The sequence below is a fragment of the Larimichthys crocea genome, chromosome XX (assembly GCF_000972845.2).
Source record: "Larimichthys crocea isolate SSNF chromosome XX, L_crocea_2.0, whole genome shotgun sequence".
NCBI lineage: Eukaryota > Metazoa > Chordata > Actinopteri > Sciaenidae > Larimichthys > Larimichthys crocea.
Window position 1 is genome coordinate 10,610,518 of NC_040030.1, and position 25,172 is coordinate 10,635,689.

At 39.6% G+C, this 25,172-nt stretch overlaps 1 protein-coding gene across 6 annotated transcripts in view; it reads right to left on the reverse strand.

Moving 5' to 3' along the window:
- grm8a (glutamate receptor, metabotropic 8a) overlaps positions 1–25,172 on the reverse strand; it is a 225,283-nt gene that overhangs the window by 20,537 nt on the left and 179,574 nt on the right. For all 6 annotated transcript variants that reach the window (XM_027291890.1, XM_027291888.1, XM_027291892.1 and 3 more), the window contains 4 exons: positions 7,997–8,136; positions 4,793–4,939; positions 2,653–3,074; positions 1,266–1,632 (listed from right to left, as the gene is read on the reverse strand). In XM_027291890.1, coding sequence (XP_027147691.1) covers positions 1,266–1,632; positions 2,653–3,074; positions 4,793–4,939; positions 7,997–8,136 — 1,076 coding nt within the window. The remainder of the gene's footprint in view (positions 1–1,265; positions 1,633–2,652; positions 3,075–4,792; positions 4,940–7,996; positions 8,137–25,172) is intronic.

A 25,172-nucleotide genomic window follows, 5' to 3' on the forward strand; every position in this document is an offset into this window, starting at 1 on the left:
CTTATAGGCTGTCACACAATCAGTCGATCACTTATATACCAGATTATGATTTCCCCAAAGGCAGCCGCGGCTATCCTTTCCTGCGTAAAACCTCTTGAAATAAAGCAATAGCTACTTGTAACCTCTGATTATTGTAGTAGTGGTTCTTCCGTCTTAGATTGTTCTATTTGAGGGATATTCAGAGGCCTGCGGAGGTGAAGGCAGTATTTCTTTCTTGCTTATCGATTTAATTATTTTTTAGTCCCTGAGATTTATCTTGGAGGACCTGACCCCTAGGTTTTATACCACTACCATGTGGAATTCAAGTATGTTCTTGTGTGATTGTGGCTGTGTAAAATACAGTAGATAACTGTACGTAAAAGCTGATAACGCACAGTTTAAAATATCCAATTAAATGCAATATATACATGCGGATACTGCACTGCACATCCATAATAGACCTATTGTTCAGCCTGAATCCCGACACACACACACATCCATCTTAGAAACGTTACATCTTATTCACATCATGAAGCCATCAATAATTGACTAAAGGTAGGGGGGAATCAGCTCTATGCTACAACCCTCTAAAAGCCTGGACCAGGAGCATGGATCCAGTCAATCAGCCAGACAGAAAATCCTCTTGTACTCATAGGGGATTGTCAGGAGTTTTTGGATTTCAAGCCATTAGTATAGCTACAATTGAAATACATACCCATCTGCCAGTGCCAAAAGATTCAGTTTTGATCCCTGGAAAGTTCTTTGCCATATATACATGCAGATGTATGGCTCAAAAAGGTGATTTCAGAACTTAATAATGCTGCAAAATGGTCTCAGGAGAGCTTAGTCGTGCTCCTATAAACCACACCTTCACCACCTACTTGTCCATGAATTGTTATCTTGTAAAATAGATTTCACACAAATATACATTAGCATCACAAAAGCCCAAATACACACACACGTAGACCTGTGAAACACACAAGCTTTACCCTATAGTTATCTTTTCTGTAGACAGTGATGTCCCAATGAAAAATTGCTTTAAATCCCAAACAGGTCATATACAGGGTAAACCAACAGATAGACACGCAGACTAGCAAACACACACTATGGTCTCATCCTCTCTGCAAACACAGAAACCCTAAAGATAACGAAGACGAAGTACAAACATCTGCAATATACTCACTTTCTCTGTAGACTGTTATTCACAAAGGGAATCTCAGTTAAAGTATGCAGGAAATATAGCAGGATTCACACACATACACAAAGGAGATAACACACACACTTACCCTCTCTGCGGACTGTGACGTGCCAAAGAAGATGGGTATGAATGCCAGCCAGATGATGCAGGTGGTGTACATGGTAAATCCGATGGGCTTGGCTTCGTTGAAGGTTTCCGGCACGCCTCGCGTCTTGATGGCGTAGACTGTGCACGTCACCATCAGCAGGATGGAGTAACCAAGGGAGCAGATGAGGGAGAGGTCAGAGATGTCGCACTTGAGGACGCCGCGCGCCGACAAGGGATCCTGGGTCCGTTGCTCGCCGTAGTCTACGACCGTGTGAGGAGGGTCCACCGCGAACCAGACGAAGACGCCCAGCAGCTGAACGGAGATGAGTGAGAAGGTGATGACGAGCTGGGAGGCAGGAGAGATGAACCTGGGGAGGAGAGGATTACTGATATAAGGAGGTGGTGAGCTTTAGAGATTTTTTAAAAGTTTAAAGTTAAAGACTTAGATACATTTTAAAAACCTCAAAAGATCCTTGACCATCAACCTGAAAACCTGTTTCATAATTGCCAAAAGGTTGATTTGCTGCTTGACAGCAGCTATATATATTCCTATACACTCCTGCAAATGCACAAGAGTTGGAGGGAGATCAGAGAAAAGGTAATGATGGGATTTTAGAGCAAGAAAGAGGGGCAGTCGAAGTGACCCACAACACTGGATAGAGGAAATGTGAGAATCATCCAGGATGCAGAGGAAACAAAAACGGGGGCGAATCATACCCCAAAAACAAGAGCTATGTGTTTTCACTTACACCCTTGGTGAAGAAACAACCTGCTCCTTCAAAGCCCTGAGGCTCAAAGGAAGCTTAGTGCCTAACTATCTGGAGGCACAACACACAATTGGAACCTGAAAAGAGCTCTCTGCAGAAAATATGTTACTGCCTCATTCTGCATCTCATAGTGCCCTCGTCTCAATTGTGTGGCAGCTTTTTTTCCCTCAATGTATTTACTGTAATTTGCTCGTGTTCTCATTCGTATATAACAGTAGGTGCAACAGTGGCTGACAACGATAGCTAAATAATTTTCTGGGGAAAAACAAGCAAGAACTTTGAAAATCCTGTTTGTCAGAAAAAAAGCGGTAGAGTGCTGAAGAAGAAACAGATGACCATCTGGGTTGCAGGGACGTGGACCTGAGTAATATTAAATACTGCATTAACATCTTAGCCACTTAGTTGATGCTCCCTCCCAGAGTCAGAGTGCAAACACTAGGTGAGTGTGAGTTCATGACTCTCATGAATAATGGATGAAAAATAAATGATGAATAATGATGGCAAGTAGCTTAGTAAGGAAGAAGTGGAGGTTAGGTCTTGTGAATACACAGTTGCAGCGACCTTCAGCTCTATGACACTCATTGAAATCGCCGTGCACTGAACACACGCAGCGGTCATCACCTGGGTGCCGTTACAGACTTCTTCCCTTGTTCAAAGATGCGGTGTATCCTGTTGGTCTTGGTGAGCAGCGCAGCATAGCTGAAACACATCCCCAAGCCCAAGAAAATCCTCCTGAACGAGCACACTCCCACATCCGGCGTGGCAATCATCAGGAACGTGATGGCGTAGCACAGGAAGATTCCCGTCAGCAGCACGTAGCTCATCTCCCGCCCTGACGCTCGCACGATGGGCGTGTCATTGTACCGGACAAAGGTGACGATGACGAAAGAGGTGGCGATGATCCCCAGCATGGAGATGAAGACGGGGACCACGGCCCAGGGGGAGTGCCACTCCAGCTTGATGATCGGGATGGGAACGCAGCCGGTGCGGTTGACATCAGGTCGCATTTCGTATGGACACAGTTCACAGGTGAACTCTGATGCCTGCGGACATAAGACATCAAAGTTTTTTTCATTTAAAAAAGATGCTAACCTTGCTCCAATTCATCTTTTTTTCACATCATAACGAGCAAAAACTTTGTCATTGCTTGATGGAGGACCTGCTCACCATTTATGGATCAAGATAATTTATTCCCCTCTAACAAAATCCATCCCACATGAACCATGAACCTGGCTGTATTGGTTTTGCTTGGAGTGTTGCTGAAGTTCACTTTTAGCAAAGGAAAGTTGTCAATTTCCTCGATTAGTGCTTTGGGTCTAACACTTTTTCAATAGGCAAACAAATGATTAGTTATGCGTTTGATAACTCTGCAGTCTTTCTTTGGAAAATTTCTTGGAGGCAATCAGAGTCAACAGAAACAGCCGGATGTTTAGAAAGAAGTCAAGTCAAATGGAGCTAGGGCCAGCTAAAGGCAAATCTACCAGAACTAAGTGCAACCCTATTTTTGTCCATAATTAATAAGCTTAAGTACAGTTAAAGAAGGGATTAAAACCCAAACTCTTACAAGAAGTGTGGCAAATTGGTATATAGCTCCCACATTTATTCAAATATACTGTAAATCCCCAATGCTTTCATCCAAAGACATCTCAACAGCTGATTCACTTACCAAGTATTTGAGGCTGAGCTAATGTTATCCACCTCTGCAAATGACTGGATAATGAGAGGAAACATCTTACAGATTTTTGTACACTTGCTCCTTAGTTCACTCCGTTGTTTATGTCACACCATTGTACTATTTCCCATTCTGCTAAAATCCCAAATCTATAATAAATGTGTCAACAGATTATGGATTTTTACAGCAAATGCATGTATCTGCAAAATGAGTATCGATTGCTCTGACAAGCATCGCCTGCTGCTGTTATGGCCGATATTTTCTTTTTTCCTTTATTGTATCCTGAACAAGGGAACACGTTGCACATATACTTGCTCGCTCATGGATTTTTCTAATTTAATAAGAAGGATGATGAGCTGCCAAATTGTCCCCAACCGTGATATAATTAACATGGGGGGATGTATCTTTATAATGTGTGTTCATACCCTTTTCCCTCACCTCAAATTATGTGCTTCCATTTGCTATAATGGTATCTGTGGGGTTCCCCCTTGCATATATAAATCTAAAATGGGCCACCTAAGTGGCTCACTTTTTTGATTGCCTGAATTTAGTCGAAATAAAAATCACTACACAGGAGGAACAGAACTCATGTGAGAAAACACATGAATGCAGCGACAAAGCTGATTCGTTTTTGTAGCTGTTGAACACATGGGAATGATTGTATATGCTTTATTTGTTGCAGGAGATTCAACCAAGGTTACATATTTGGTTAAAATCTACATTTTTGTCACAGTTTTATTGACAGACCAATTTTACACAAGCGAACTGCGTAGGCTAAGAGCTTCTGGAAGCTTTCCCGGCTTTTAAAACACAATAATCGAGGTAATTTACAAGTCAGGACAATCTCCTCCTTTTCTTTTTATGTCCTTTGCCAATTGAGCTACATGCTACTACTGTCAACCATCCTGACAGGCTGTTAAGGGAAGATTTTTTAATTTTTTTTTTTTGCAATTTGTGCAAACAAACCAGCAAGAAATAATATGCCAGAGAGATGTGGGACAAGCATTAGAGGGCCAAAAGTTCTACTCACAATATTTCCAACTGAGCCAACAGCAAGCACCGGTGGTCAGTATTTCTCCAGAGATCTACCTGATAATGATATCCCTCGCAGCGCTCACAGTGCCAGCAACACGGCACGCCTTTGACCACTTTCTTCCTTTCTCCTGCACGACACGGGATGCTACATACAGAGGGTGGGAGAGATGGGTCACCCGACTTCCAACGCATGGCCTCGACCTAGCAGGAGAAGAAATTTGGGAGAGACATTTGGATAAAGGTTTAAGATCTGTTCCATATGGCGTGAATTTGATTTGTTTTTGTCGTCAGTCCAACATAAAAACATTTGTGCATTCAGATGGCAAAACAAAACATCCCAGACCTTCTTGTGGGACATTAAGCCACATGAAGATTGGCAGCCATCTGCTGAAGCTGACATTACTTCGTGTCTTAACAGTCCTTTAACACTGAGTTTTCTCTGTACCTGCAGAAAGTGTGTCTTCAGGGCAACTTGGTGAGCAATTAGCACAAGTAGATCCTCTGATCGTTTTCCTGAGTGCTGCCGGGAACAAAACTAACACCAGCTAGTCTGGAAGCCAGCAATCAGACCATAATCAGATCTGGCACAAATAGGCCATCTGTATTTCCTTCTGTGTGTGTGTTTGTGTGTGCATTTTGTTTGATTGTGCTCTCGTCCTGCTGGCATCAGAGTGAATGTCTGAGTTTTCTGTATGTCTGGTATGAGTGCGTTTGCATGTGTCTGTCTTTAATTTGTCGTTATGTGTGCCAGTGTTTGTAACTCTGTCATTATACGGAGTCCCGGAGGTTCACCCGTTGCCGAGGGCGATGAATAAAATGGAGCATTGAACAGGCACACGATGTACCAGTCCAACAAAAACTAGTTAGGAGGAAAAACCCATCAGGGACAAAGAAAATGGACTTGATTTGATCACTGACACACATATAGAAACACACACACATACACACACACGTGTAGCATTCAACCACCAATATTGGGTTACTGGCTGTTCACAACTTAGTGCAGCAAATATATCTGTCAGGAGAAATACTCTAATGGTAGAAAAAGTGCATGTGTTCGCAGGAGAGTATATTAGCATTGTTTGTTTAAAACTGTGCTACTTTTTCCTGTTTATTCAGTATTTTTGCTCATTATTTATTCATAGCCTATAACCATAACAGTTTTTTTACACACACACTGATACACACTAGTAACAATAACCATAAATGACTTCATGCACAACCCAAAACAACACAGGTCCAGTTGTGATCCTCTCTTGAATGAAGCATCAACTTAGCTGTCCACACAATGCATGTCCAGAGATGTATAGTAACGAAGTGGAACTACTTAAGTACTGTACTTAAGTACTAAAATGCAGTATCTGTACTTTTTTGGAGTATTATTTTTGCCCCCAACTTCCACTTTTACTGCACTACATATTTGATGAATTTAACTTTTTACTCCGATCATTTTTCATGTGCTGAATTGTTACTCGTGACTATTGTAGCGACCAGCAAGACACGTGTGAATGACGAGGGTTATTCAACAAACCTGCATTTAATATGTTATTATTACAGTTATTTTCATTTAACGGTTTGGTTCCAGGAACTCAGTTACTGGTCGGCCGTAACCACACCAAAAAACCAACATAACAGTCCTGGTCGCACACATCAACCTCACTCGTGCGCCGTACTTTCATCGTTCCCCCAGGCGCGCGCTCTCACGCTCCCCGGCCCCCTCGCTCTGCATTCATTCAGACGCTTCACAGACCATGGGAAATCATAGAATCTACCATGAACATTGGTAACACTGTAACATTAGAAGTTGTGCCTTAATAAATATTGAAAATATAAACAACAGTATTGTACTTTTACTTTTACTTGTACTTTTACTTTCAGTCTACTTTTTTAAGTAGCATTTTTTTTTACCTACTTCTACTTGCAATACTTAAGTACAAAACATTTTGAATACTTTTGTACTTTCACTTAAGTATGGTGTTTAAAGAACACTTCAACTTCTACTCAAGTCAGTGTTTTCATATAGCACTTGTACTTCGACTCCACTCCTTTAATCCAGTACTTTATACATCTCTGTGCATGTCAAACCAAACATTTACCACAAAACCCACTGTCTTATCTTGTCCCTTACCCATTGCACAGACCTGTCCTCTCTTTATGCTGATGAGCATTCAAACAATTTGTTGATCATTAAAACTTTCACCTGCTGCTTCTGCCACCGCGCCTTCAAACCCAACTGAATCGTTAAACCAATCAAATGCATCTGTTAATTTGTCAACTGTCAAAGCGCCCAATCACGTGTGTCTTAACTATGTGCCGTCCTTTGTGTCGATGCAGTCTTTCTCTCTCTCAGTCAGCCAGGCCGTCCATCAGGCAGAAAGCACTTCGTGTCTATTAGTCTTCTCATCTGTCATCTGGCCTTTCTAATGAAGTCCTGGGTGGATTTATAACACAAAGCACTCCAGCATGCTCAAGGAGCTTGTGTGCATGTGTGTGTAAGTCGCTGAGTGAGGAGCTGAGACGAAGGCAACCGGATTTCACTACGCTTGTGCGTTAGATTTTGTGCTTTTTTTTTGTGTGTGACGGTATGCAGAACTCAAGCGTTGACAGGTCGTATACTGTGTGTGACCGTGTGGAGGCGTGTGTATGTCCCTGCACGACACTTTGCATTCTGAAAAGAAAGAAAGAAATACTCCACACTTTCTTGGAAAAAAAAAAAAAGCTCAATTCCTGCTAACTTTTGTGACTGAGCCAAAGCAATAATAGCCAAGTAACAGGGGACTGTGAAGTCAAGGCTGCTGCACACAGTGATGTTGAACTTTCAGTCTGCCAACGCATTCGGTCTATAATGCCTCAGCAGCTTCAGTCTAATCTAAATACAATTTGGATTATTGTAAAGGCATTTTTATTACTGTATATATATTTTTATTATTCATATTGCATATTGAGGTCAGCAACAGAGAAGAGATAGAATATAAAGTGAGTTTGAAAAACATGAGCAATAATCTATGTATTATTTTGTGCTTTTGTTATATAGATTATAATTAACAGTATGAGCATGTGATTAATGGAACTTCAAACATGTGAAGACAGCAACTTTTTATTATCTCACACCCATAAGCAAGCAGATGACCTTAACTTCAGCTGAAACCTGATTCCCGTGATCACATTTTGTTGGATATCTTGCTTTACTTTTGCTCTTGCTTACTTCTTTTCGTAATTATATATATATTGTGTGTGTGTGTGTGTGTAAAATCTCACTTTGAGGTGGAGTTTATTGGTCCAGGAGCCGATGACTCTGTACTCAGCAGTAGACCTGTTGGTAATCTGGTACTGGAAGATATCATATCTTCCTGGAGCATCTCCGTTCTCATTGAAAACCACTGGTGTACCGGCACTTCCTGGAACAAAAACAGCAGATGTTGGAGAGAAGGGTCAATTAAGTCATTTAATGTGATACTATCCCATATTGATCTGTGCCCAAATGGCTACATTCCGTATTGATCAACACCGGAATGACCACAACTCCGAAAATGTGAAAAGGCTAAAAAAATTCAACGGTATTTGGTGGCCAAATCTTGGATAAAATAAAGAACAAAGTGTCCCCTCTTAAAATACTTTTTGAAAGACAAACAGCTAAGCAGCATGTCTTCATTATATATATATATATAGTAAATAATTATATAGATAAATATAATATATATATATATATTAAGATATATATATATAATATATATATATATATATATAGATAATATATATATATATATTATGAAGGATAAGATAGGAGTTTGTGACAAAATATAATTCAATACTGAACCACAGCTGCTGGCCACTTAAAGGTTTATATGTATGTGCTGAAAGAGGCCGTAGACTTTTACAAGGAAATGCAAAAAATAATAGAAATGAGAAAATTTGACATGCATGACATTTACACATTTTCATTATAATATTAATGTATAATTACAGACTGCTATATAATATTTATAGAGGAAATAACACATTACAGATTGGCAGAAAGGCTTAAATACAAAATTAACATACATGAGGAACATATAAATTTAATGAAGTAATTTATCCTAAGGCAGAGAGTTAAGGGACCGTGATTGCAAAGGCACTGTCACCTTAAGTCTTTAATTTGGCTAGGTTGTATTGTATCTGCATGCATGTGAGTTTGTGCGTGTGTGTGTGTGGGTGGGTGCTATGGAGTGGTGTGATTGAATATGCACATGCATGGATAAGTTTATGTGTCCTCTAAGGTTTGGTTTTCTCACCACCAATAAGGCTTAACACAAACCTTTTATCCTTCTCCCTCTCAGTCTTACCCACCTTCCGTCTTTTATGTAGCAATACAATCAAATCAAATTGCAGAATCTGGCACAGCATAAAGGAAATCCAATTACAGTGTGCATATGGAGAAAGCACTGCATTATGGAAATTCCGTCTGTGTACTATAAGTCATTGATATGGCTGCTGAGGATATATAAAAACAGTTACCTGTTTGAGGCAAACCAAGAGAGAAACAGTGTGAAGATGAAGATTGGAAATTGACTAAGAATGAAAGCAGAGACACACAAAGGAAAGTGTCAGACAGACACAGGGGAAAAAGGAAAGCATATGTGCCAAAAACTGAAAATATAAAACAGAAACACATTTAAAGAAAGTGCAAGAGATAAAAAAAAAAGAAAAGAATTGAAAGACAGATAAAAGGAAGAGAAAGACAGTTAAAAAGAGCCGAGTGGGAAAAGAAAAGACAATGGGACAGAGAGAAAACTAATCACACAGACAGAAAGGGGGAAAATACAATGTAAAAAAAGAAATGAAAGAAACTCAGAGACACTGAAGTTAAGGATATCTTACTGTGATCATAAGTCATAAGAGATATACATATAATGGCATAAAGAGAGAGAATAAGCAAGAATGAGTATGAGTCTCATTGAGAGAGAGAAACGAAGAAAGACGAATGGAGGAAGATCAAACTTAGAAAAGAGACAAAAGTAGAAGTCTCAATCTCTCATTGATACATCAAGTTATGAATGAGATCCATTTCTGTGAGAATTGGTACATGTCCAACTACCCCTATTATCCCTCCCTCTCCCTTTCACACTTGATTACAGTGTATCCAGAGCTAAATAAGAATAGTTTGTCAGGCTCCTATAATAATTTGGGGTGTTTTCTATATAGTAGGCTCGATGATGATGATCTTCAACCTTGTGACCACCACAAATATAATACACCATAGTGACAATACAGTTCTCTCTTATGAAACTCATTCCCCAAACTGGTATACCTGGAAATGATCTCACAACCACTCAGATTAAGCATAGCTACCCTAAAGAACACACTGTAAACACCACAGCAACAACAGCAAGCCACAGCAACTACATGATACATCCTACCAACAAGCATTGCTGTGGCAAATTACCTAGCAACAACCGAGTGACATCCTAAAAAAATCTACCGGAACACCACAAACTTTCTTGCAGTGCTGTAGTACATAACAACCACATATCAGCATGGTACCAACCACCCTTATACTCCCCAGTCCTTCATGTGTTACCTTTTGAACTTCTTTTCTTTGTATTCCCCTATCCGTTTCAACATCCCCCTCCCTCCCCATCCCTATTTCACAAGAAAACACAAATGTGTGTGTTTTTTTTCTTCTTTTTTCTGTTTACCTCATCCCAGCGAGAAAGAATTAGCCACAGGAAATATTCATGCTCATCAGACTGGAAACTACAACCACAGAATGTACTTTCCATCCCCTTTCTCATCTTCTCCTCTCCTCATTCCCTCTGTTCCTAACTTACTTCTATCCTTCCTCGTACCTTATTTCACATTTTATTTCATCCTGCCATACCCTACTCTGTTTACTGACTTAATTCCTTAATTGACTCTATTCGTCTCTTGTTTTATCGATCCATCTCAATCTGCTTTGGTCTCCTCCCAGCCACCCCTCTCTCCAACAGTTACTCCTTTCGTTGTACTGAGCTGGCTGCTTTATTTAAACTACTAGATTGACCAATCCATTGTATTTATTTTTTCACCCAGTGATGAGCATGTCATCTTTTCGTCACCACTCTCCAATTGGATGACTTTCTTCTAATTGTCCTTTTATACCAATCATGCCTTCTTCTTTTTTTTTGTGCAGCAAATGGAGCAGAGACATGCTGGCAGATACTTTTTTTGTGCAGCAAATGGAGCAGAGACATGCTGGCAGATACTTTAAATTCTGCAGAGTGAAATGGAGGTTGTTTGCTCTGAAAGCAGTGGTTACCTTGAGTAGAAAATGATTATTCAATCTCATAGTGTTTGTATCATTTGTTGGCAATTTCTAAAGTCAGGTGGATAAAGACAGCAAACTTTTCTAAGCAGCAGCAATTACTCCAAACACACATACAATAGGCATGACGGGAGCTGACAGCATCTACCCACTATGTTGGGAAAACTGGTAGCTGAAAACCCCTTATCAGTTCTGATTAATGTTTTGGTTTAAAAAGTTGCATGGACAGTCTTACTGGCCTAATGAATTTCCATTTGGGTTTTGTTGATTGAACACAACATTTCTAGAAAAGGTTATTGTTGGCCAAGAGTAGATCTGCCAAAGGGCCATGTGGAATTTTACTGAGCTATAAAAGATAATCTCAAATTAACAAACATAAAATAATTATGTACTTTCTTATTGTTTTGCATTAAGGCCATTTAATCACAGGTAAACTGTTTGTCTGCAGGGCGAGTGAAAGACAAAAATTCAATAGTCGAACCTGTGAAGGCGTTAATGTACTCTGTGTGTCATGGCCGTGGGAGCAGTGACATATCAATAGGTTTCCACAACCTGCTTTAGTTGGCATGACCTTGAAAAGTAAACGAGGTTTCTGTCGCCTCGGCAACACACCTCATCCTGTAGTAATACCTATGATGTTCAGTTATTCAATGGAAGATGCTACAGTGCAGAAAAAAACGTCTGCTATAACCTGAGACTTCTATAAAACGCACAACCAACCACACCAGTCACATTATTTCTTGAAGATCCTATCTTGAAGAAAAATTTCCCATGTCTAAAAGAAGTTAATAAACTAATCACACTGATAATTATTTATATTTTTAGAAGTGCATTTTGATATACTGTCCCTGTTTTATACCTTACAGCAGAAACATTCAGATTCTTTAATGAAGTAAATGTATCAATACCCCACAGTGAAAATACTCCACTACAAGTAAAAGTTCTGCATTCAAAACCTTACTTAAGTTAAAGTATGAAAGAAGAAAGGGTGATTTTAGATTAATTTTACTGCTGCATTAGTGTGTATGTTGTATTTTACTGCTGTAGATGTCAATTGATGTACTTTTGAGCTGATTATATATTGTTGGATAGTTTAATCTACAGTAATGCATTATTTTTCATAAGATCATCATATATTTTTAGTGTCACTGTCACTGTGTCCTGTGAGAACTACATACATCTCTAAAAAGTCAACCTTTTCGGCCTTGTGACAATGCATTTGCCAGCTCATCCAAGCTTTTTTTCTTTTTTTTCTTAAAAGAAATGCTGTCAGCCCAAGAAGTAGCAGAATTTTCTCATCCCATGAAGAAACACTTAATCCTTCAGATTCAGAAAACTTTTAATTTTAAAATCAGCAAATTTGGAGATTCTGATTTTTTGGTCTTTTTCAGCTTTATTTGATAGAGACAGCTTGAACAGTGACAGGAATGTGGGGAGAGAGAGAGATGGGGAATGACATGCGAGAAAGAGCCACAGGTCGGATTTGAACCCTGGGCCGCAGCTGCAAGGACTGAGCCTTTGTACATGGGGCGGATGCTCTACCAACTGAGCTAAACGACGCCCCGATTCTGGGTTTTCTAATGAGACAGGAAGGGTATGAAAAACTGTAATCTGAAATGTAACTGAAGTTGTCAGACAAATGTAATGGAGTATTTTGCCTCTTACATAAGATGGAAATACCCAAGTAAAGTACCCAGAATTTGTTCAGTATTCAAGTAAATGTACTAAGTTACATTCCACCACTGCCTTACAGTCAGTATACCTTTAACTAATCATTTGTGGAACTTAACATTCTATGAGGCTGATTTCTTCTTTACCTCATCTGCATTCGTTTTGCATAGAGCCAGCTGACACGCTCCTACTAAATGACACAGAAAGTGCTGCAAATGCCAGGGGCCTGGTGGATGTTAACATAATGCATGGTTTCACTTGCTCAGATTTAGAGAAATAACAATGAATTCCGAGTTTGACTTTCTTATTTGTAGGAGGTTGGTTGCTCAGATTAGGCTGCTTGAGCGTGGTGAGAATGCCTAATACTTTGAGTTGAAGGGGGGGTGTGCATGTGTGTTTGGAAACATAAACTACCATAGTCATGTGGGCATAAGCTCTGCTTCAGTGTCTTCAAGCAAGAGGCCATGCTCTATAGCTTCTTCGTAAATTCAAAGGTTTTCCTTTCCAATTATAAGAATATCACAGAACCCAACAACTGTCACAACTTATCTTTAGATTTTCAAGGGAAACTCTTTTGTTTCTTTAATGCAATAATAAGACACATACTAACAAATGAAAGTTGTCATGCAATGAAGCCAGTGTGAGTCTAAATTCAGCTGAAACAGACACGTACACTAAAACAAACCCAGACAAAGAGAATAAAATAAAAAAAAAGAAGCAGCAATGTTGGCACAAGAAAGTAGATGAAGAATTGATTTGATTTGCCACTAAGTTCAAATATATTCAATGTCAGTCACATTCATCTGAATCATACTAACCAGGGAGAGAGATGGAGAAAAGAAATGAGAAATTAAGTAGATATGTAAGAATAAAAGCGAGCGAGAACAGCAGAGCGCCTCAACCCCTTAGCCAGCTTAAATGCCACAGAGAGACAGAAGGAGAGGAAAAAAAACAAAAAAAAAATGAAGGAAAATGAGTGACAAGGGAAGATAGACATACAAAAGGAGAATAAGCAGTATCAAACCACGTCTATCTGACAGATAGACGCATGCATGGATTTAAAAGCAAAAGAAGAGAGAGAAAATGAGGGCGAACAAGACAAGAACAAGACGCCAGACTTTCTGAGTTTGATGCAAAAGGGGGAAGAAAAGAGCAAGAATGGGGGGAAAAAGGAAGAAATGGAAAGTGGGGGGAAAAAACAGAATTACAGAATGTGTGAAAATAACAATTTAGCATAGGCCTTAAAACCTCGTCGGCTGACGGAGATAGAAACAGGCAGACGGAAGGAGAGGGGTAGAGGGACAGAGAGAGCTTATGAATAGCCTTACACCTCACCCTGTTACTGGAGCTGGAGAGAGAGAGTTAGACAAAAGAGAGGGGGAAGAAGAGGGATGGATAGAGAGAAAAAGAAACGAGTCAGAGAAGACGAAGCAGAGGGGCTGTTAAAGAGCCCTCAGCCTTGCCTGGTTCACTTTAGTAACACTAAGGGTGAATAGCAAGGCCTCGTATCACAGACTTAATGTTTATGACAGGGAGATGCAAAAAACTATACTGCAGCATGCATTAATAAAACATGGGTTTGTGTGTGTGTGTGTGTGTGTGTGTCTAAGTCTAAGTGAGTTTTGGCCAACAGGCTCCCATCTGTGTGCTGTGCATGGATAGCACTAATGGGGATGGAATGATAGAAACAGACCCAAGCAGAGAGTGAAAGAAACACAGAAAGAGAATAAGCGACAACAGAAGAAAAGTAATAATGAAGCCTGAACTCATCCCACAAAAATATTGTCACTTGCAGAGTAGTCCTCAGTGGAGGAGGTACTGTAACTGAAATGGAGGAGCTGGTTAACTCCAGTCCTCATTACTTTTTTCCCCCCTCTCTGACTTTTCTAGCACATAAATTGACTCTTTTTGTGGTACTTTTCACCACTCACTGTAAAACTGTCCTCACGGCCAAACCCTCAGCCGTTTCTCCTTCCTCTGCTCTCCTGTTCAAAGCATCTTTTGCCTCCGAGCCTCGCTTCATCGCCCTGCTCTCTCGCTCAAAAACAACCCATTTTCCCCCTCTTTTCCTCTGTGTATTTCCAAAGTACTCTAACTTTCCCTCCTCCCCACTTCTGTCTACCCATCCATCCATCCATCCCTTCTTCTCAAATCATCCTTTCTCCTCAGAGCCTCTCTGTTATCACCTTGCCATGTCTGAGCAGAAGAGAAAAGGCAGGCAAGTAGAGAGTTTGCCTGAGAGGAACAGAGCAGATAATAGAACAAGCAAAAGAAACAATGCATGTTTGAAGACAATCCAGATCTAAATTGCTCTCACTGTGAATAAGAACGAAACATTTTTGCTAAATAGTGAAAGTGAGATTAAGATGGAGAGAGAGGGAGGGCCAGAACAAAGGAAATATTACACTTTACACACACTGACTTATTCGTAAAACACACAGCACGAGAAAGCTTTGCATGGCAATCACCAGTAATTACAGTAAAACTAATTTAAGGAGCCTCCATCTGTGTCATGATCTGCATTCACTGCAGTCTTAGAGAAAATAGGAAAAGAGAGAGTAGCAAAGAAAAGCCATAAACACAGAGGGAAAGGGCCACTATTAGGTTGATCAAAAGAGACAACACAGTCTGAACGTGGGATAGAAAATACAATTTAGGGAGAATGAGGAGGAGGGAGAGGAAAAATAAACAAAACGAGAAACAAGGAGTTACATTACCAAACTTGGCAGAGGAAAAGAGGAGAAAAGGGTGAAAGAGAGAGCCTGAATAGTACTGATAATGATATCCAGTGTTTGTGGAGAAACTCAATCCTACATATATATATATACACATATATATATATATACATATATATATATATATATATATATATATTTCTTTAATATCTATATATATATATCTTATATTCTATATTAATATATATATATATATATATATTCTTATTCTGTTTTCTTATCTAAAATGATATCCAGCAAATGATCCTCTTGCAGAAATTAGCCAATTGCAGTGGCAAAAGGTAATAAATAAAGAAGATAACGAGAAGAAGACAAGACGAACAGAAAACACTATAGACACTCAAGAAATGAGCTGTCAGTCTGCATGTCAGTATACTGACAGTATATGTTCTGACTTTCTACCATTATAATGCAACTGTTTGGGCTGTCAGTCTGTCACTCTCTCACCACATGGGAATTGCGTATAAGTAAAGAGACTCAGCTTGCAGCGGATGTGAATTGCTTCTCGTGCGGTGTTAACTGCGATGGAGCACTACCAGGGTTGGCAAGGTGACACCACCTGTATGAGGTTGGACATTACGTCAATAATCTGCTACTTACTACCTGCTGCTCACTTACAAGCAGCAGGTAGTAAGTAGCAGATTATATGTCTAAGGAGTTGCTCTACCAATGTTCCTCTCTGTGTGACAGACATAAACACACAAAAGACCTGCATGAAATAATGTAAAGTGGTTCAAATATCCCCATTGAAATGCATGAGACTTGATTTCCTCTGATACTCAGGTTAATGTAATATTGTAGAATAGTTTGACATTCACTGAAATGCTCATATTCGCCCTCTTTTCAAGCGATAGATGCAGAGGTTGATGTCATGTCTGCACGTAAAGGTTGAAGATGGAGCCGGGATGCAATTAGCTTAGCTTAGCATTAATACTGAAAGTGGGGAGAACAAGTCTGACTCTCTCCAAAGTTCAAAAACCGCTTTACCATAAATGATTACATGAACTAACTTCCTCTAAACCACAAATTGTTGGCTTTGTGCTTTTATTCAGATTTAACTAACTCATGTCCATTACTTTCAGCCTTTATGCTAAGCTAAGCTTTATCATGACATGAAACAGAAGTGCGATATCAATTTTCTCATCTCAACAAAACATATTAGCATTAATCCCCCAATTATTTTCTCAATTAATTTGTGTTTTATGTGGAAAACTTGTTTTATTTCATTAATAGTCCAGAACCCAGAGATATTCAGTTTACTGTTGAGTTGTATGAAACACCTTTGAGAAACCAGCAAACACTGGAAAATGATTTACGATTAATTAAATACCACAATAGTCAGATTTTGTGTTGATCTTTGCAGCTCTAAAGCCTATTTCACAAAATGTCAAACTATTCCTTTAAAAGTGTGCCATGCTGTTTTGTAAAGACGCCATTACAGTCAAGTGATACACATTTATCTGACTGCAATCTGCAGCTGTAGCCCTCAGCTAATTGTCCACTTGGTTTGCCATTCTGCACAGCCACAGTGCTACAACAACGACTGATCACTTACCTTGTGTTTCAATAGAGCCAATCACACAATACAGGTGCTGTCGCAAAGGTAGAAACAATAGAAAAATGATTCAATTGTGGGTTGTAAATGCTATGTGCTAAACAAAACTATTATTCTTGAGCTGCTGTTTCGAGACCCTTGATCAAATATCTACTTCACACCTGTGCATGTGACACGTTTGTTGTGTGATTTTCTCTATTCAACACAAAGTTTTCCATGATTTTTCAGCTCGGCTGGCAAGTGAAAGGACGTTATCATTGCACAATGTTTAGCACAACAACTGAACATTCTGAAAAGACTATCACATCCAAATTAGAGCATGAGACCCTCATTTTCCAAATGATTTCCCACATAGGTTGTCAAAAAATGGTTGAAAATAATAAAAAAAAGTGAAGAAAAACAAGATGTTTACAAATATAACTACATCACTTTGGATGTGACCTATGCTCAGTCAGAAATGTTCTATCACTTACATGAAGTTTTGGATGACATCCATTCTTTCCTTCCCAGCGTTGCCCTAACCCAAGAAAGTTTAGCATCCTTGAGTTCCTACACCGAGTGTTTCACCATTTATTTCTCTATTTGCCTGTCTCCTATCTCCTATTGTCATCTCAAGATGGATATGAAAAGTTTCTAGAGGCTCTCTCTCTCAATCTCCCATCTCTTTCGAAAAGTCATACACTTTATAATATAAAAATCCTCTTTCTCGTTGTTTTCTCCCAGTCTCTTGCTTCTCAAGGTCATCATGCCCTGGTAAAGTTTGATATATCCTAGTCAGCACATCTCTCTCTCTCTATCTTTCACCATCTCTTTCCCTTCTTTTGGGAATCATTTTACTCACCTGGTCAAGTATTGCATGGCTACATTTTTTAATTTTACTATGTCCTGAGCGTCTCTCCATTCCTCTTACCTTGCCAAATGGAGAAACTGTAGATGACTTTCTTTCCTCATTTGTTTTCATTTCTCCAAAGAAAGTCCATCTTTCTTTTCTCTCTGCCTTTCTTATTGTCCTTTGCACTTACTTTTATCATTCCTGCCAACAAGATTTCACATTTCCCAAGCCAGCTGTCCATCTTTTGTCTCCATCTACATCCTCAAATTCCCTCTCCCTTCTACATTCACCTTCCACTTCTTTCTAATCCATAGGTTATTATGCCCAGGTATACTTTCTACTCCCATAACCCCCTCTGACTCCTTCGCCCTCCCTTCCTCTCACCAAGATCATTAATGCCCGGTCAGGTTCATCATCTTCAAGCAAGTTTCTCCTCCAGTGCTATCCTCCTCTTCCTGTGTCTCAGAGGTCATCATGAGTGAGTGATCCCCTCATCTTTCTCCCATCACCACAATCCCTCTCTACTTCTCTCTTCCCCCCCAACCCCCAAGGTTGTACAGCCAAGTATAGAGTTCATCATCTCAAAGTCAAGCCACTCTAATTAGTGCAAGACAGTTCCCATTGCGATGTCCATCTTGTCTCCCAGCAGGAGATATATAACCTGGCAATGAGAGTTTTCTTCCATGACAAACACACACACACACACGTACACACTAAAGTTGGCTGCTGTCATTTGTTGGAGGGCATGTCTATAAAGCTGGAAACATACCAGACACGTAAAGTTTTTGTTCCTGTTCAAGAGTAGTTGAATGTGGAGGTTTCTTAAAGGTCCATTGATAGGATTTAGTGCCACCTAGCAGTGAAGTTGCAGATTACAACCAAATGAATACTCTCTTACGTCTAAATACACATAAAAAGCAAAAGGTCATATCTAGAGTCAGTGTTTGGTTTGTCTGTTCTGGGCTGCTGTAGAAAAATAGCAGTTTAACTAGGTGGACTTGAGGACCCACTTTCTTTCAAGCAATGAACACATTGTGATTCTTATTTTCAGGATTATACACTAATGAAAACGTAGTAAATAATATTATATCCAATTCCAATATATACTCTTAAATCTTACACACCAGACCTTTAAGGACACTAACACAACAGTTAGCTACAATTTCATCAGCTGAAGAAAAGGCAAGCAAGTACAGGAAGAAGTGGTCTTTGATCTGTTTGGTCTTTCACTGTCATGACAGCTTTTACAGTAAGCCTCTTGTATTGCCCTGTGTTGAGAACTTGAACTTCATGTTACAATGTAAACGTCATTGTGAGCAAGTTGTCTGTACGACTACTCCGAGAGGTATAAAATGAAACAGCTCAGGTATTCTAGAATAAAATACACAAAACGTATTTAACTCTATTTTATATTCATATTCCACAAAGGGAGACGTTGAGGTCTCCGTGAAGGAGGTTGTGTAACTTTTGAAATTTCGGTAAGAAGTGTCGTGAGGTAAAGTTCTCTTCAGCGATGACACTGAAAACATGTGCAAACTGTAGCCTTTAACTGATGAGTCAATGCCTTTAAGAGAACAGAAGAACGATCGAGTCTGACAAAAAGCTAAGAGGTGAGAAGAGGGGTGGTGAAAGAGAGACAATAGAGGGAACGAGGCAGAGAAGGGAGGCGACAACGGAAGGACAGAGACATGACAGGGAAAGAAAGAAACAGAAGAGGAAAGTTCGGCAACAAGAGAGCAAAAGAGTGATGTAGAAAGAAATATTAGTAACGACTCTATTTGAAAAAGCCACTTTGAAATGTACTTACAGCCAACAAAGCCAGGAGAATGTGAATAGGCCAAATGAATCTGTATAGGCGACCTTAACGTGTATGTGTTGGTAAGGCAAGCACAGTATCTGAAACTGCTACACTGCATACGCCCAGACGTGTTACTTTTTTGGAGAAGATGTGAGCAAACAGAGAAGTACATTCCAGCAAACAAACTTTACTTGTACTCATCAACACAAACATTGTTGAAATTGTTTTGTTTTGTGTCATCGTAGCCCTGGTATTTCAGTTTCACTTACTTTCAAGGTTTCATTTTATTTCCATTTGGGTTCCATTTTAGTTTTAGCTAGCGGCAATGTGTATTTAGTTTCTTATTTTTGTGGACTTTTTGTGAGTAGTTTGTAAAAAAAAACTATTTCAGAGTAGTTTGAATTTATTTTCCATTTGTTTGAAGGTGGGTGTTTATCATGCAGACATCCCTGAATCACATCTTTTCATACAGTCTGATATTAGTCGCTTTCATCCAAAGCGACTTACAGGAAGCAGTTTTGGGGTTCAGTATCTTGCCCAAGGACACTTCGACATGCTGACTGGAGGACCCGGAGATCGGACCACTGATCATCTGATTAGTGGATGACCTGCTCTACCGCCTGAGCCACAACCACAACCACAGCCACCCCTAGCTCAATAGCTTGACAGTCTGTTTACTGTTTAGCAACAATGCTACAAAGATAATGACAGATTCCTGCACAGGAAAGGAATCATTGGAGTCACCTGTCCTAGAAAATGAAGTAATATCTGTTGTCAGCTCTCTGTCTAAGAGGCCGGGCGATGATGGCTATACAGCTGAGTTTTATAAATGTTTCCAAGGCAGGCTTATACGACTTCTAACGCTTTTCAATAACATAACAATCAATCAATCTATGCCATTAACCATGCGCCAAGCAACTATCTCTTTAATTCCTAAGCCAGGCAAGGACCATTTGCAAATGAGTAATGATAGACTCTTGAGTATTTTTAATAGTGATTACAAATTATTTGCAAAGATCCAAATGGATACGTCATAACTTCTTTGGTACATATAGACCAAGCGGGTTTTATACAAGGTCGCATGGCATCAAATAATATAAGGTGGCATCCAGCGATAGCTGTGTCGCTGTCCAAATATGGCTTTGGCCCGGTTTGTATAAATTGGATAAAAGCACTTTACCATGAACCAATAGCATTGGTTATTTATTGTTATATTATATTATCTGACATTTAACATGCGTTAGAAAAGCAATTGTAAGCTTTGGAGAAAGCTTAACATAGACCAGGAGTCAAGATCTCAAAAACTGAAACTAAGTTTTTTTTTTTTTATTTATTTTGTTTACATTTTGGATTCCATTATTCAAACTGGCCTTGGTGTGTGTGTTTTTAGTTTCTGCATGTTTTTCTATGTGCATGGATGTGTGTGTCTGCCGGGATAAGCCAATAAACCCAAATCTGGACAGCATGATGCTGCTCCAGGGTTTCTTTCCTTATTGTTTGTCCCACTTGCTCTGCAATGCACCAGCCTCTGCTGTTTGTGTGCCTGTGTGCAGTCAGTGTTTCTGGGGTAATTCAAATTGGTCGGGTTAAGGTAAGATATTATTTTGAAAATACACCATGTACAAAGATATATTGTTTCAATTTTCTTTTGCTGTATTTTGTAAAAGACAAAAAAAAAATAAAAAAAAAGGCTGCATTTATTCAAACCTTCACACCGAGAACCTAACCTCTAATCAATTAAACTCTTCCCACCGGGCACACCGCGGAACGTCTCAACAGCGACTCTCCGCGCTATCATTCCGTAGCACATCTATCTTTGTTGCGAGCCGTTGCTAAACCGCGTGAATCTCAACAAAGTAGATTGAACCAGACAGGAAATCCGACACAGAATCAACGTAATAAACTTCCACCCCCTTTCAAAATAAAACACAATACGCAGTTCATGTAGCTTATCACAACTTCACATCAACATTACATCATGACAGGCAGCACCAGGTCAGCAGTCAATCGACATGAACAACGAGAGACTAATTGTTGAAAGTGGAACAACACACAATAACTTATAACACAACAGATCCTTTTTATAATCTCTTCCAGGTCGGAGAAGCAAAGTCAGCAGTTAGTTGTTGTTGTTGTTTCCTTTATACAGTACGCAGTTTATCGCGGGGTCTCGTGTACGTTCAGGATTCTCACATGATCTCTTGATATTGCGTGAATTAGGCTGGCTCGCTATGCTGCTGTTACGCTGCCATCACGCGTCCGGTGGAGACTGACGCCGGGTAGAGGACGGAGCTAAACCACGGCGCTTACGTCCCCGGTAACACTGAATCCTGAATGGTACTTCTGCAGGCCAGATCTGTCTTATTGTCAATGGAGAGTCAACCTTTCCAACCAGGAGGCAACTCTAAATTGTGAAGGATCCTATTTTCATGATTAATTAAAGTTTTGGACCTTAGTAGTGAGCTACAATAATGAATATGCTACACGAAGAGGAGGAAGTCTTGGGGATACTCATCTTGCTGAAGGCGATGTCCACCTTAAAATCCAAGTTGCACACCTCCTAATTAGCTCTTTGTCTTCTCATCTTGCTTTTCTGAACCTCTGTTCCCTCTCCTGTCACTCTTTCCTTTTAGGCCTCACTTTGTAACTAGTTTCCTTTTGTAGAGATCCAACAGGAGAACAATCACCGCCTCAACTTAAAATCCCCCTCCCACCAGCTGTGTCTTGTTCTCTTATACAGCAGCTTGAAAGGCGAATTGATATGGATCCAGAAAGAGCAGAGGGAAGGAGAATCCATGCTCCAGAAACTTTAACTGATTCTCTCTCTTTATGTGCCACAAACACGGGGTTAGAGAGATAGAGCTGCCTCCATCGTTGCCGAACAGGGGCAACGAAGGATTCTTTAGCTTTATCAATGTCAAACCCTAAAAAAGATTGATAACAAAACTACTTTTAATTGGAACACACACATATAGCCGGACATTTACACACAAAGTAGCCAGCTTAAAAGCTTCTGTCAATGTAAACAACCCAGATAAGAGCAACTACAACAAAGAGCCACCCAACAAACCCCATCAGTCTTTTTCTTCTGCCGCTTAGACAAATACAGCAGAGAGGCCTTTTAGACATTTAATGGAATATAGCAAAATAAGTACACAAGACCTGAGAAGATATTACATCTGAACTTAGAGATCTCCCATTAGTACGGTGACAACACGTACAAGCTGTTTAATGACACAGCTTACATTTGCCGAGTCACCTAGGTTCCTTTTTTTATAATTTATTGTAAATCGTCATGTCAAAGCTCTGTGGTGAAAAATGAAAATTATGAAGGTATTAAACCTGTTTTTCTGTTAGATACTGTGGATTTTATCCGTTTTATTTCACTTCTGTGTTTTATCGCCGCACACACAAATGAACCCAAAAACATAAAACTAAACTAGCTTTTGTGAGTTGGAAGAACAATAATTCAAGTCAGGCAACTATTCTGTGTACAAAGGAAAGATTAGAAAAAAACAGAACTTGTTTTAGTCTTTCCAGAAATCAAAGAGATGACTGTGGGAAAAGACCCAAGAGGGATTTCAAAAACCTGCTACAGTAGTAAACAGAGGATTTCCCAAGTAATGCAATAGTTCTTGACATTTTGTAATCCCTGATATACTTATGTAACTGATGTTAGACTAGTATGTAGTGCATCAGAAAAATTCCTCACTCTGTAAGACACAAGAAATATGACAATATAATACTTACATATCGGCGTGATGAAGTAGCACATTGTCTGACTACTTTGTTTAATTCCCACCACACAGTGCTGCACAGATAGATTGCCTTCGTCTCTTTAATCTTGCATCTGTATTGTATCATTTGTATCAATGTTCAGTGTCCGACTCTGATTTTTTCCCCGGTTTAAGCCAACTTGATTTGCTCTATTTAAATCTGCCAGTGTGATCCCTTCAAGTCTGGTACTCATCTATTCTTCAGTTATTTGCAGAAAATATGAGAGTGGAGTCATGTGTGGGGAGTGTACTGTTATTTATTCATACCTCAGTTATTTTAAGACTCTCAAGTCTTTGATCGGTAAATTATACATCTGTTGAGATCTGAAATTTGTAGACATGTGATGCAGACACTAAAAAAAGGCGAGCGGCTATATATGCATTACGAAACGAAATCGGGTATTTATTGCCGCTGATGCTTTTATCTCGAACTTTCTGTAGAGCCATCTGAAGGTGTCATGCTCATATGAAATATTTGCAATGGCAGGTGCCTGTTTGGTAACTTCAACATCAAACCTTTTATTCCCGTATCATTTTTAGCTCTATCTAATCTATTTTTTTTCCCTTTCTGTTCTCTCAAAATACTACCAGAGATAGTTGCGCTACATTTTGTATCAAGCAACTTTCAGTACGTGTGAAGGGTTCAGTGATTCATTGGGGTATAAAGTCTGTGACCTTGCGGTTATGGGGATGATTTCTCTACCCTCTAGGCCAGCAATAACAGAGAAACACACCCGAGCACAAACCTGCTGTAGCAGTATGAAAGAGCAATCAGTGGCTCCCTGTGAATTGGCTTCTGACTCCTCTAGCGATGACAGACAGAGATAGCCCAGGAAACAACAAACACCGACACGTACTGTGCACACATTCCCACACAGACACATTCATGCAATTTCAGTCTTTCCTCTAAAACTAAAATAGGACAGCCTTTCTCTGTCTCTTGCTTTCATACGCTTTAACCAATATGTATTCCACACACAATACTTGACAGGAGGAACACAGGAAATGAAAAGGCTCTCAGAAATGCAGGTACAGGCGCATCAAGGGGGGAGAAAACAGATTAATAAGAGACTATTCAAATGAGGTGTCCGATATTATTTAGAAGGAAATGAGTAAATGTTTCTCGCCCACTTGAATTTGTCAGCGGTGAAGGAAGTCATAGAGAGAGAGGGGAAATGAAAAAATTGAGCACTACGGGTTCAAAGTGATACAAGACCAAATCACCGTCTGCAATAAGGGAAATATAAGGAGATAATATGTTTGTGGAAAGAGGCGAGCTTAAGTTAATTATGGAGGTGAAACACAACATGACATGTTTTTATGATAAAGATAAGACAAATTAGACGAGGAGCTGGGCTTAGCACTGTAAAAAAAAAATGAGCTGCATTAGTCAAATCCGGGGGGATAAACACTACAGGATTATTGCACACTGTCTAAGTATTTGGAGGCTCTTATTTATCCTTTTTAAAATGTTGTTCTGAGGAAATACTCCAGTGTTTTATAGCCTGTTCACTATTGTATTCTTCTGTCTGGAAGGATTGATATCCACTGCAATATACTGGAAAGAAGAAAAACATCGATCTGGCAGAGTGAATTTTGCTCTGTAAGATAATATGTTAGCTGTGTGTGCATGTATGGATGTTTGCATGTGTCCACAGCATCTTTGTATGTGTGATTGCATCAATAAAGCAACATTTGAATGCATTAACATATACACTTTTACAGAAAACAGCAGTGTGTGCGGTGAAATTGGAATCGTTGGAATCTATTCACCGAAATCCATAACT